General features: G+C 39.6%; 2 protein-coding genes across 6 annotated transcripts; one reads left to right on the top strand and one right to left on the bottom strand.

Annotated features, from left to right (window-relative positions):
* The first annotated feature begins 1698 nt into the window (after positions 1–1698).
* On the top strand, positions 1699–6697 carry LOC307018556 (uncharacterized protein). 3 transcript variants are annotated; one of them, XM_079648836.1, is made up of 12 exons: positions 1792–1866; positions 2744–2861; positions 2996–3108; positions 3229–3538; positions 3664–3755; positions 4155–4196; positions 4424–4491; positions 4575–4667; positions 4774–5084; positions 5521–5693; positions 5826–6040; positions 6152–6697. In XM_079648836.1, the coding sequence occupies exons 1-10, from the start codon at positions 1801–1803 to the stop codon at positions 5619–5621; spliced, it is 1314 nt and encodes a 437-aa protein (XP_079504962.1). In that variant the 5' UTR covers positions 1792–1800; the 3' UTR covers positions 5622–5693; positions 5826–6040; positions 6152–6697. The 3 variants fall into 3 exon arrangements, with proteins under 3 accessions (XP_079504964.1, XP_079504962.1, XP_079504963.1); XM_079648838.1 differs by lacking the exon at positions 4575–4667 and having other exon boundaries at positions 1699–1866; XM_079648837.1 differs by lacking the exons at positions 5826–6040; positions 6152–6697 and having other exon boundaries at positions 4774–5371; positions 5521–5659.
* Positions 6698–6888: 191 nt separating this feature from the next.
* On the bottom strand, positions 6889–10969 carry LOC307018555 (uncharacterized protein). Of its 3 annotated transcripts, XM_079648833.1 has the most exons (5): positions 10818–10949; positions 10005–10104; positions 8723–9464; positions 8152–8370; positions 6889–7688 (listed from the first exon to the last, which is right to left on the bottom strand). In XM_079648833.1, exons 1-5 carry the CDS (start codon positions 10881–10883, stop codon positions 7472–7474), a joined length of 1344 nt encoding a protein of 447 aa, XP_079504959.1. In that variant the 5' UTR covers positions 10884–10949; the 3' UTR covers positions 6889–7471. The 3 variants fall into 3 exon arrangements, with proteins under 3 accessions (XP_079504959.1, XP_079504961.1, XP_079504960.1); XM_079648835.1 differs by lacking the exon at positions 8152–8370 and having other exon boundaries at positions 10818–10969; XM_079648834.1 differs by lacking the exons at positions 10005–10104; positions 10818–10949 and adding an exon at positions 9562–9745.
* Positions 10970–12940: the final 1971 nt, after the last annotated feature.

Raw genomic sequence — 12940 nt, 5'->3', positions numbered from 1 at the left:
AGAATGTAATATAGAGTTAAATGCAACAGTAAGGCTATTTTTATCATCGTCAACATGAATATTAAAGTCACCGACGATAATTACTTTATCTGTTTTAAGTACCAAAGTTGATAAAAACTCTGAATAAGGAGCTGGTGCACGGTACACTGTAACAAATAAGATTGGCTGCAAAGTTTTCCAGGTCGGATGCGTAAGACTAAAAACGAGGCTTTCAAAGGAGGTATAATAAAAATGTTGTTTAGTATTGATAAGTAAACTTGAGTCAAAGATTGCTGCAACTCCACCTCCTCGGCCCGTGCCTCGGGCAATATGAGTATTAATATGGCTGGGTGGAGTGGCCTTATTTATGCTGACATATTCTTCATGTCTTAACCAAGTTTCAGTGAGACAGCATATATCAATATTATAATCTGATATTAAATCATTTACCAATATTGCTTTAGATGCTAGAGATCTTATGTTTAAGAGACCACATTTAATCTTCCTGTTTTGTTGCACTGTAGTAGTTGTTACATTTACTTTTATTAGGTTATTATGTATGACACCTCTATTAGGTTTTACCTTAAAGACCCAGTGAAGTGCATGTTTTTGCACCAAAATGAAATGGCAGTTTCATTCCTTACATATCATTGTGCCTGTTCATGGCTAAAATAATTTTTATAATTCATAATTAATGAATTATTAATTGTGCCGTCTGAGCCTAACGGAAGTTGCAGACGATAGTGGCTGTGACGTCACAAGATGTACCCAGTTGCGATTGTAAACATGGCGGAGACTTTGGAAAGTGATACTAGTGTGAGAGAAATGATTGATTTGGACAGCTTTTCGGACAGGATAGATGAGGAAAGTGATCAATTTGGTGCAATTTGAGGGCAACATTAAGAGATTTATGGATACAGCTCTCAACACTCATATGAAACATATATTTCAATAATCAAAAAACATTGGAAGGATTTCTTCACCTATTTTATAGAACTAATATTACATAGATGGAAATATTTGTTTACATAGATGACCAAACCCACTGAGATAAATTAGGCTACAGTTTACCTCCCTGAGCTGACGTTATCTCTCTCAGTCCCACAGGAGAGCACTCTCCCTCTCCTTATTGTTGAAACAGCTAATCTCCGTTAGCTCCGAGCTAGCACCAGATGCTAACGACAACCCTGTAACTCTCTCAGTCTCTCTTTCTCTCTCTCTCGAATCGACCAGTGGCCTTTATTTATCATGATCAATCAAAGAATCTACGAAACAATGACACCAGCCAGGCTCACCTTCATCTTTTGGGAACAGAAACATCGCCACTTCGGCAGACTTGACATTACTACAGCCAGCGGCAATGCATCGTTTCCCCTGTGTTTTTCATCCCTCTTTCTTCACTGTCGCCTCCATTGTCAGGTTTTCTCGATTGGCAATCACTTCCAGTCGACTCCGACACACTTTCCAGGAAAATACTAGCTCAAAAACGTTGAGAAATTCGACTTTGAAAAAGAGAAAAAATGAACGGTGGTGAATGTAAACAGTGCGGCGGCGTCAATCTCGTGAAGTCACGCAGTAGATCGCAAGCCACGCCCACGAAGGCGAAGGTCGACTGCAGATTCCTACGGTGGCCCTGAGAGGCCAGGGTGCTGCAAATAAAAGAACGCTGCAAATAAAAAAAACGCTGCAAATAAAAAGAAACAGAAATGCCGCGCAACGCCGCGATGCAAATAAAAAAGCCACAACGGAAGTGAATTACCGGGGACTATTATTGCTGATGCACATACGACGGAAGTTAATTACCGGGGACTATTATTGCTGATGCACATGCGTTTTTTTATGCGAGAGAAGAAGAAGGCTGGGGGATCTCCGGGAAACATCTCATGGGTAAGTTTATAATGTTAAAGTTACACAAGATGTAGATAATATCTGTCGCTCTCGTATTTATGACTTTAAATGACGTTATTTTGTGTGTGGGAGCAGATTATGTGTGTAGTGTATAATGTTAGTAGAACATAGCTTTGATCAAAACTGCAGAAAGCTATTTTCAAGTTGTTTGCTTGTCTGTAAAAACTGTTTGATTCTGCTCGATTTATCCGTGCAGCTTGAACCGTTTTAAATCTAGACCACACACACACACACACACACACACACACACACACACACACACACACACACACACACACACACACACACACAGTATTCTTGCGTGTTTAACTGCCTGAAACTTGTCTTGCCCTTGTCAGTGGGGAATGTCGTGATTAAGACACACTTGCAATCCATTTTGGGAGATTCCTTGTATTAAGCCAGCGTTGAAAGTAGTACTGATTAGTCTTTCCAAATGTGTTAGTGTTATTTAAAAACGAGTGCAGTGCCCGTTCGGGGCATGGCCGTTCAAAGCTTGTGCCTGTACTAAGCGGACCGATTGTTTGGCTCCCATAATTGCTGCTTGCAATGTTGTCCGGGGGGCGTACCCGATCGGAGCGCGTAGATTCGTCAAAAATAAAGGTTTAGAAAAATGAATCCCAAAAAATTCTAAATGAAGGATGCAAATCATCATGCAATCCGCAAGCCATATCCGAAAGCTTAGGTCGATCTGACAAACAGTCAGAGAGATATGCGAGCCACAGACACACACACAGACACACACACACACACGGACATTTCTTGCTTTATATATAGATAGATAGATAGATAGATAGAAAGATGTTCATGCAATTGAAGCGCAAAGCAACCTAATGATACTTTATTTGTTTTCTTGCAGGTCATAATGTATTGTCCTTTTTGTGGACAGCAGCAGGACTCTAAATCAGCCTTTTGCTGTTCATGTGGCAAGGACCTCAAATTCCTGTGTGATGTTGATAAAACAGGCACAAGTGGAGGTAATTTTTATTTTTTTATTTTTTGAATTAGGCTTAGGCAATGTACACTCTATATCTTATGAGTATGGGTGAGAACACTGTATGTCTCTCTGTTCTTTGTCATTGACGATTGATTGGACTCTTATTTCAAGCAGAGGCTACAGGAAAAAGCACACTGGAGTTATTCCGGACTTTCCGGAGTGTAAAAGAGAAGGAGAGACGAGCAGGTTTTAAGAAAAAAAAAACACCATCAAAAGACAACCTGAAGGTTGTGAAGTTACATTTTTTTGCTGAGATAGACTAATAATTTGCCGACAGTCCATTCTGTCATGTATTTATAGTGTCACTGAACTAGTTAACAGTCGCCTATTTCGTTGTTTCTCTGTAGATTTCAGTAGGCCTTATGAGGCTGAAAGATGGTGTACTGAAGACTGTAAGAGGAACAGTACTTCCCCTTTTGATGCGACCAGAGTCGGATGCGGACGAATTGCAGAGAGCTGCTGAGCAAAAAATGAAGACCTTCGACAGAAATTTACATGGTGGTCCCTACGTAATGCTCTACCCTGACGGTACAAAGATAACTAATATACCAGGAACAGAAGTACCCTTCACTCTAAACGAGTACAAAGAGGTAGTGGGGAAGGCCTACCAACGTATCACACTGTACATTTGTACAGCTGAAGATTTCTTTACATCTTGTAAGTAATTGTGAAATTAATTACCAACCAAGAAGAGCTTTTTAAATTGATTTGTTTGTCAAGGAAAGCACTCTGTTGTTCTGAGTAGTCTAAAATCCTCTTATACCTGTTCTTGTATTTCACAGCTCAGGAAACCAGCTCTGAATCCAACTCATCCAATTCAGAGGTGATCATCATGAGTCCAACTTCTGCAGAATTCAATGCAGCTGATACATTAGTGAGTACTACATTTGTTGTATCTTAGATCGCTTATATTGTAAATTCTATCTGGAAGTGAAAATGTTTCTAGATTTCACATAGACGGCATATTTTTACGATGAAACATGTCCCAAAATAGCATTTTAAATTGCGGTAAATGTTGCAGCGTCCTGGCTTACACATATTATACAAACTTAAGAAAACAACTTTATTTAGTGCAGATCCCTGCAAAATCACACCATAATAATGTGTATGTTTTTCACTGAAAGTAATAATGTAAGAAGGATCATTCCCCCTGGCGCAAATCACATACACTTTCTGTTAGAATAATAGAATTCAATATTTATGTTCAAATGGGTTAAGCTCTAGTTCTGTCAAATTTGAAGTGTCACACTGATATATTGTTTTTTACTTCCAGGTATGGGAACCTGCAGAGTCAGGCAGTGATTCAGCAGCTCCGGTAATTGTGGCTCCAAAACATTGTCTTTTGTTCACATTTAGCCTTGTCTGGAAATATTGTCACACAATTAATGTCTTAAACTACATGAAATAACGTGTCACACTGACCCAGAGATCCACGTTTGTGTACATTAGAATAGTCTTTTCTTTCTAAATCAGCCCTCAGATAGCCATGATTTAAAATACTTCAACTTACCTGTCCTATCCCTGTTATGGTTTGTGATTCAGGTCTTATTTTCTGACTCACAAGAGGGCCCAGGAACATCAGGAGGTGTGCTGGAAACTGCGTGCTATAGGTATTATACTTTCCTTTCTACAATTCAAGTAGGTTTTATATGAAAACCTCAACAATGTAAACTTGTGTATGTCAATTTCTCAGCAAATATACTCAGCTGTATGCGCCCATTGTAATAGAGGATAAGGATGACTCAGACAGTGTTGAGTGCAGTCATGACATTCCAGAGGATACAAAGTAAGAGAAAAGTTACCCTTACTTCAACTGTGGTTGTTATTTTTCCTGATCAAAAATGTGTGCTATGGTGTACCATTTAACATGGTCATAATTTATCTGATGACAGGGTGGACCAGCAATCACTTTCTGAGATAACTGCAAACCTGGCCCTAGAGATTGACCATCGAGCTGTCAGCAGATTTAACATCTGTCGCTCGAACATCTGGGATGGAGCAGTCAGAGGATTCAAAAGGGCAACATTCTCAGAAAAGAAAGACATCCTGGTGAAATTCTCTGACGATGAAGGGAGGTTTGAGGAAGGTCTCGATACAGGTGGCCCCAAGAGAGAATTCCTCTCCCTTCTCATGAAAGAGCTGAACAAACGGCCCATATTTGATGGACCTGTGGAGAGCCGCTACCTGGTCTACAATTCAACAGGTTCTGTTTTGTGTATAATGTTTTAAAAGAACCCATATTTCAACCTTGCAGTGTTTTCAAATATGGAAACTGATTTAATATTTCTTTATTCTGCATTATCTTGGACAGCTATCAGAGAGGATAAGTATTATTTAGCAGGGAAGATGATTGCTGTGTCCATTGTGCATGGTGGACCTGGTCCTAATTTTCTGTCAGAGGATCTGGTCAGCTACATCTCAGGGCAGAGCAGTTTCAAGGCATCTGTCGGAGACATTACAGATGAGGAGATAGGGAAAGTCCTACAAGAGGTATGAGAAGGGTGTGAAATTCTAGAATAGGTAAAGAGAGAGTTTTGTCCACTTAAACCATTCTTTCAAGATATACTTCTGGCATTACCATTTTTTATAATTACGTGTCATATTTGAAATGTGTGGGACTCTGTTATCTCTTCTTTTAGATTCAGAATTCACCCTCAGTGGAGATCCTTCAGGACTTGATGATACGGAACAGTGCCATGTTGCAGACTGCTGGGTGCTTCAGACATGTCAGGTCATGTGAAGAAAAAAAAATGATAGTAGAGGATTACCTGAAGTGGTACATAATCCACAGGAACAACACTGCAATCGAAAGGTAGGTTTTTGTATTTCATTGTTATTGCTAAAATAATTATGAAAAACGTGTTGCTGTTGTCCCATTTTCTTGCTTACTTACTTCTACATGATGCACATGTATCTTTGCATGCATCTTTTAATTGTATTTTAGATTCAAGGCTGGACTTGAAAGTTTGCAGTTTCTGACAGCTCTGCAGCAGCATCCGACGGTCCTGACCCCTGCTCTCTATCATGCCGATGTGAAGCTGTCTGCTGCAGAGATGGAAAATCTGTTCCAGCCTGAATTTAGTCAACAGGGAAGCAACAGAAGGGCTCAGGAAGAGAAAGCTATGAGTTACTGGGCAGATTATCTTCTCGATTGTGAAGGTTAGTCAATTTGCTCTTGTCTGATTTTTATACACACAGATTATAAAAAGTTCCGGTGTTGATGTAGATAGTATTTACTGTCAATTGATTCCAATGTTTTCTACTTTTTAGAAAATGACAGCTCAGTGACCTTGGAGGAGGTGTTAATGTTTGCTACAGGTGTGCCATGTGTGCCTCCTGCTGGTATGAGTCCTCTGCCACGCCTTCAGTTCCTATGTTCTACAACGTCAACATTCCCAATGGCAAATACCTGTGCCAACATTTTAAAGCTTCCTCTTTTGGACACTTATGGTGCCTTCAAAGCCAACATGAACTTTGGCATTAATAATTCCCCCGGCTTTGGGTGCCTTTAAACAATTAAATAACTTGTGGTAAAAGTTAATGTTGCCACACACAGTAGCTACACAGTCCGTTGTTTTAATGTTGCGATCTGTCAGACCAAAATGTTGTGACGTAAGAGAGATGTGAGTATTTTTCATGGCAGATTTGTCCTATTTCATATCTAACATGTGAACAACACCACACATTTGTATTGTATTGTTATTATATTCTCGTTAGGTAGGTAAGGTAGACCGTGGTTAAATCAAGAGTTCAGAACATGTGTTAAGATGTTTTACAAATATTTACATAAACAGTAAATAAAGACTGCAAAAGGCACCTTGTTGTGCAAATGTGCCAATTTTGTTTTTCCCATTTTATCAACATGTTTTTACATGGACTTTGTGAAAGAGTAAAGCTGAATGACTCTTCATTAAATGGTTTAAAAGTGTTTCATTTTAACGTAAGGACTTGTTTTTCTACGTATAGCATATATGTTACACACTCGCTACAAAGATGACACGGCTGTAGCTGGTTCACAAGATTTTATTCTCAGATCCACTGTGAAAACAGAAATAACAGTAGCATATGTGACTGATGCAATGAATGAATGTTATTGTTGATTCATCAATTTGTTATGGGCTGTGTCTGAAATCACTCAATACTCCCTATATAGAATTCCCTATATAAGGAGTAGGGAGTAGTGAATGAGAGTGATTTCGGACACGCCTTGGTCTTTAAAATGTCAGAAAGTGAAGCCTCAGAGAACAAATTAATCCAGCAAATATTCACATTTTAGAGGCTGGAACCTGCTTATATTCAAAACAAAATTAAAATCAATTACCAAAATATTAGGTGTATAATCTTCTGACGATCGACCATTCAACTGATAACACGGATGTAACACTAAACATGTTTTACAAAATACATGAATATGCTGTATGTTTATTTAAACAAAGAAAGGTTTCAGTCTAATGACTTATGCAAAGATACAAGCTGAATATTTCACTGGACTTATCTACTCAGAATTGCAGCATTCTAAATAATATTCAACCTACATTGGAAACTTGTACACACAAAAAAGGTTCTGGGGGGCTGGTGGAGCAATGTATTCTACACTCCAGACATGTTTTTCATGGAAATGTAATTCTGAACAGCAGCTGTCCAGTTCACTGGTGGAGCCAACCCACTCCGTCTTTGCAAGTCCACAAAATGCATCTCCAGATTCTCATCACCACACAAATTGTACTGGGATGATGCTTGCATGATGCCATCAAAGTGGTGTAGGGCTTCCCAGGACACTGGAAATCCACACTCCCTTCCGCCAAACCTATGACCAGTCATAAATTGAAACATGAGTCAAGTGATTACAAATGGATCATTTAACCCCCCAAACATGCTAGATAAGCATTATAACTAAAACTCCATTGAGTCAGTTCTTCGTTAATTAAATCCTAAACAAAGAGCTTTGACTTGAGAAATTAATCTCAGGTTGACAGCAGCTCTTTCAGTCAAATATGGTCATTCTACTCACTTTCTAACACAAGGTACTTTTTGGAATTGAGTAAGATAAATCGACAGAATAGCTTTGGATATCTTCTGATTTAGGTTTTGTGTTGGAATCCATTTTTAGTCGTTTAAGACTTGAAATCATTTTTGAAATAATGAGTTTTCAGACTAAATGAATCACGTTATTTATCAAGTGACAAACTTGTCATATTGGGCTGATACACCAAATTATATGAAGTCAGATATATTTTAAAGTAAAATTACCAAACAATTTGAATACAAACCTGTGAGGCAGGTGGTACATGGCATCAGGTTTACCTGATGGACACTGAGACAGGCGAACAGGTCTGATGGTGTGGTTGTTCCACAGCTGTCTGTACTCATCGAGGTCTTTTTGGAAGATGCCCAAAAACACATATCGCAGCAGACACTTGTGCTCATGGCTCCCATTGAAGAGGTGCCTCTCTCTAAGGTCACTGAAGAGCTCGATCCAGAACTGAGTCCTAATGGTGGAATTCAAAACTTTTGTATTTCATGAAAAAAAGACAACTTCAAGTAAAAAGTCACAATATTTCTAGAGATGTTGAACATTTCTTGGTGCGCTCCTACATTATTTCATTTGGGAGCACATAAACTCCCTTGGGAAAATGTTAGTGTACAGCTCTAATGTAATTTCACAATTTTTTTCATCCAGATAGATTTAAAGTATTTGGGCACCTCTGTAACACGCACCTCTGTAACACACACACACACACACACACACACACACACACACACACACACACACACACACACACACACACACACACACACACACACACACACACTATTGGACCTGACCTTAAAAGGCTATACCTTTGCTTTCTGAAGAAAGACCACCAACTCTCGATGCGCTGGTTTGCAGTTGAGGTACCATACATGTGACTGAGGGCTCCTGCAAAATCATCTGTGTGTTGAGATCGTAATGTGCAGTTAATGGCTGCCATAGTGCCGTTTTCAGTTCCACAGTCAGTGCGAAGGCGGGCTGGAAGTAGTCCAAACTCCGATACACACTGCAGGTAGTACTGCGCAATGATGCCCGGATCGTTGTTAGTGCTGCCACTCCTGAGCCACATAACTTTCCTTGAAAAGCCGTCGATGCAGCCACTGATGGCAATACCAAAGGGTTTAAGTTTATCATATCCATCAGCGTGCCACACTTGGTTTGGTCCTGCTGTGACGTATCCCCTTCGGACAAACCTTCGCCTGGAACGAAGTTGAACACCAGATGGATCTAGTCTGGAAATCGTCTGTCTAACATCCTCCCTTTTTACTGTCAGGTGATACTTTTGTTGCAATGTCTGCCACATAGCTCTGTAACCCAACAGCCGACCCGAGCCTCTCAGTTCATGTGCAACAGTTTGGTGTACAGTGCCAATGGGAGTGTAGTCTGTCCTTCTTGTTAAGCCAGCGTTCTGTAGCCTCCTCTTTAAGGTCCTCAGACTAAGAAAAATGTTGTGTCTTTTTTCTAGAAAATCAAGTATCACTTCATAAGCGTGTCCCTCCGTGAAGTACTTGTGGATGAGGCCTGCCTTGATTCCTTCATTAGATGCTGTGACTGAAGGGAAAAGACAACAGTGTCATTAGGAATGAAACTTAATAACAAAAAACCTATTAAGAAAAAAATGAAAATGTATCAGTAATGAGGAAAATACCTGAAATGTTTGATGCATAAGTGTATGTTTTCAGTATGTTCAATGCGTGAACAATTCCAGACATGAGGAGCAAAAAAGAAGAGAAATAAACAGGCAAAGGACAACATATTGGGATACTTACATAATTGGTAAGGATAAAAATACATATCAATCTAGAGGTAGCAAACAAAAAGGTACCCCTTTAATGCCTGTATTTGTGCATAAACGCATCAGAAGGCTCAACCCTCAGCACATGAAGGAGCACATAATTGGTCAACTTTGGTATTTCACCTGATTTTTTTACTTGTTGGCATTTTTTTTTATCAGTAGTTCTAAATCATGTTGAAATTGCCATGACTTACAATAATATGTGTATAGCATATATTAAAATGGCAACAAATCATATACAAATAAGACATTATCACTGTACTGGTGAAATTCTTGACTTTTAAGGAGGAGCTTACCATCTTCAAGAAAGGGAGCCAAACATTCAATGTTGCTGCCACAGGAGCCGCAAAACCTCCCAAAACACCCAGCAGTCCCACAATATGGACAATACATTGCCTGTGGAAAAAGAGCAATGTGAATGTTATTCATTTGCAATTAAGCAACAGCTACTTGGTAAGCTATTGCAGCAGGTAATGTTACCTGCAAACAGCTGACACTAATTTAACAGCAGATATCAGCTGCAATCACTTAATATCTGAACCATGAATCTACAATGTCAAAATACATTAAAAAAAAAAGAAAGATTTAAAGCCAGTACACTTCTCAAAGGAAGCACGTCTTGGATAGGATAGAGACCCTTCTCTATCTCTAAGCAGGATAAGAGACCCTCATTTATCTCTAGACAGGCACATTTAGATGACATGTTGATGGAGTCAAGATTGACTACAGGATGTTAGTGAAGATCTGTACTTGTATGTATTCAATATAGGGCTGGGCAACGATTATAACGCGTTAACTTGCCCAGCCCTAATTCAGTAAAAGTTGTTCCTTCAGAGCATGTTGAGGAGAGGACCCGAGCTCGTCTGTTGAATAAAGGCATATTCAACTTACTTTGTGTGTCTTAGCATCATCTTTAAGTCCCGGTCGGCTCAGATCCGTTTGTTTAGAAAACAGCTAACGTTAGCAGATAAAAGTAGCTATGTTCTACTAACATTATACACTACACACATAATCTGCTCCCACACACAAAATAACGTCATTTAAAGTCTTAAATATGTTAGCGACAGATATTATCTACATCCTGTGTAACTTTAACATTATAAACTTACCCATGAGATGTTTCCCGGAGATCCCCCAGCCTTCTTCTTCTCTCGCATAAAAAAACGCATGTGCATCAGCAATAATAGTCCCCGGTAATTAACTTCCGTCGTATGTGCATCAGCAATAATAGTCCCCGGTAATTCACTTCCGTTGTGGCTTTTTTATTTGCATCGCGGCGTTTTTTATTTGCAGCGTTTTTTTTATTTGCAGCGTTCTTTTATTTGCAGCACCCTGGCCTCTCAGGGCCACCGTAGTTAATGGCTGCCATAGTGCCGTTTTCAGTTCCACAGTCAGTGCGAAGGCGGGCTGGAAGTAGTCCAAACTCCGATACACACTGCAGTTAGTACTGCGCAATGATGCCCGGATCGTTGTTAGTGCTGCCACTCCTGAGCCACATAACTTTCCTTGAAAAGCCGTCGATGCAGCCACTGATGGCAATACCAAAGGGTTTAAGTTTATCATATCCATCAGCGTGCCACACTTGGTTTGGTCCTGCTGTGACGTATCCCCTTCGGACAAACCTTCGCCTGGAACGAAGTTGAACACCAGATGGATCTAGTCTGGAAATCGTCTGTCTAACATCCTCCCTTTTTACTGTCAGGTGATACTTTTGTTGCAATGTCTGCCACATAGCTCTGTAACCCAACAGCCGACCCGAGCCTCTCAGTTCAAGTGCAACAGTTTGGTGTACAGTGCCAATGGGAGTGTAGTCTGTCCTTCTTGTTAAGCCAGCGTTCTGTAGCCTCCTCTTTAAGGTCCTCAGACTAAGAAAAATGTTGTGTCTTTTTTCTAGAAAATCAAGTATCACTTCATAAGCGTGTCCCTCCGTGAAGTACTTGTGGATGAGGCCTGCCTTGATTCCTTCATTAGATGCTGTGACTGAAGGGAAAAGACAACAGTGTCATTAGGAATGAAACTTAATAACAAAAAACCTATTAAGAAAAAAATGAAAATGTATCAGTAATGAGGAAAATACCTGAAATGTTTGATGCATAAGTGTATGTTTTCAGTATGTTCAATGCGTGAACAATTCCAGACATGAGGAGCAAAAAAGAAGAGAAATAAACAGGCAAAGGACAACATATTGGGATACTTACATAATTGGTAAGGATAAAAATACATATCAATCTAGAGGTAGCGAACAAAAAGGTACCCCTTTAATGCCTGTATTTGTGCATAAACGCATCAGAAGGCTCAACCCTCAGCACATGAAGGAGCACATAATTGGTCAACTTTGGTATTTCACCTGATTTTTTTACTTGTTGGCATTTTTTTTTATCAGTAGTTCTAAATCATGTTGAAATTGCCATGACTGACAATAATATGTGTATAGCATATATTAAAATGGCAACAAATCATATACAAATAAGACATTATCACTGTACTGGTGAAATTCTTGACTTTTAAGGAGGAGCTTACCATCTTCGAGAAAGGGAGCCAAACATTCAATGTTGCTGCCACAGGAGCCGCAAAACCTCCCAAAACACCCAGCAGTCCCACAATATGGACAATACATTGCCTGTGGAAAAAGAGCAATGTGAATGTTATTCATTTGCAATTAAGTAACAGCTACTTGGTAAGCTATTGCAGCAGGTAATGTTACCTGCAAACAGCTGACACTAATTTAACAGCAGATATCAGCTGCAATCACTTAATATCTGAACCATGCATCTACAATGTCAAAATACATTAAAAAAAAAAGAAAGATTTAAAGCCAGTACACTTCTCAAAGGAAGCACGTCTTGGATAGGATAGAGACCCTTCTCTATCTCTAAGCAGGATAAGAGACCCTCATTTATCTCTAGACAGGCACATTTAGATGACATGTTGATGGAGTCAAGATTGACTACAGGATGTTCGTGAAGATCTATACTTGTATGTATTCAATATAGGGCTGGGCAACGATTATAACGCGTTAACTTGCCCAGCCCTAATTCAGTAAAAGTTGTTCCTTCAGAGCATGTTGAGGAGAGGACCCGAGCTCGTCTGTTGAATAAAGGCATATTCAACTTACTTTGTGTGTCTTAGCATCATCTTTAAGTCCCGGTCGGCTCAGATCCGTTTGTTTAGAAAACAGCTAACGTTAGCAGATAAAAGTAGCTATGTTCTACTAACATTATACACTACACAC

Source organism: Notothenia rossii (genome assembly GCF_949606895.1).
Source record: "Notothenia rossii genome assembly, chromosome: 9".
In the NCBI taxonomy this organism is placed as follows: Eukaryota; Metazoa; Chordata; class Actinopteri; order Perciformes; family Nototheniidae; genus Notothenia; species Notothenia rossii.
The sequence above is the reverse complement of the archived record's forward strand: the minus strand, read 5'-3'. Positions and strand labels throughout refer to the sequence as shown.

Excerpts from the sequence above, each read along its gene's own strand:
- LOC307018555 (XM_079648833.1), bottom strand. The coding sequence starts at position 10,883 with ATGCACATGCGTTTTTTTATGCGAGAGAAGAAGAAGGCTGGGGGATCT. Across the intron at positions 10,105-10,817 it reads CTCCGGGAAACATCTCATGG|GCAATGTATTGTCCATATTG; the intron begins GTAAGTTTATAA and ends CTTTTTCCACAG. Across the intron at positions 8,371-8,722 it reads TCTTTCTTCAGAAAGCAAAG|GACTCAGTTCTGGATCGAGC; the intron begins GTATAGCCTTTT and ends TTCCACCATTAG.
- LOC307018556 (XM_079648836.1), top strand. The coding sequence starts at position 1,801 with ATGCACATGCGTTTTTTTATGCGAGAGAAGAAGAAGGCTGGGGGATCT. Across the intron at positions 2,862-2,995 it reads TAAAACAGGCACAAGTGGAG|AGGCTACAGGAAAAAGCACA; the intron begins GTAATTTTTATT and ends TATTTCAAGCAG. Across the intron at positions 4,492-4,574 it reads CTGGAAACTGCGTGCTATAG|CAAATATACTCAGCTGTATG; the intron begins GTATTATACTTT and ends TCAATTTCTCAG.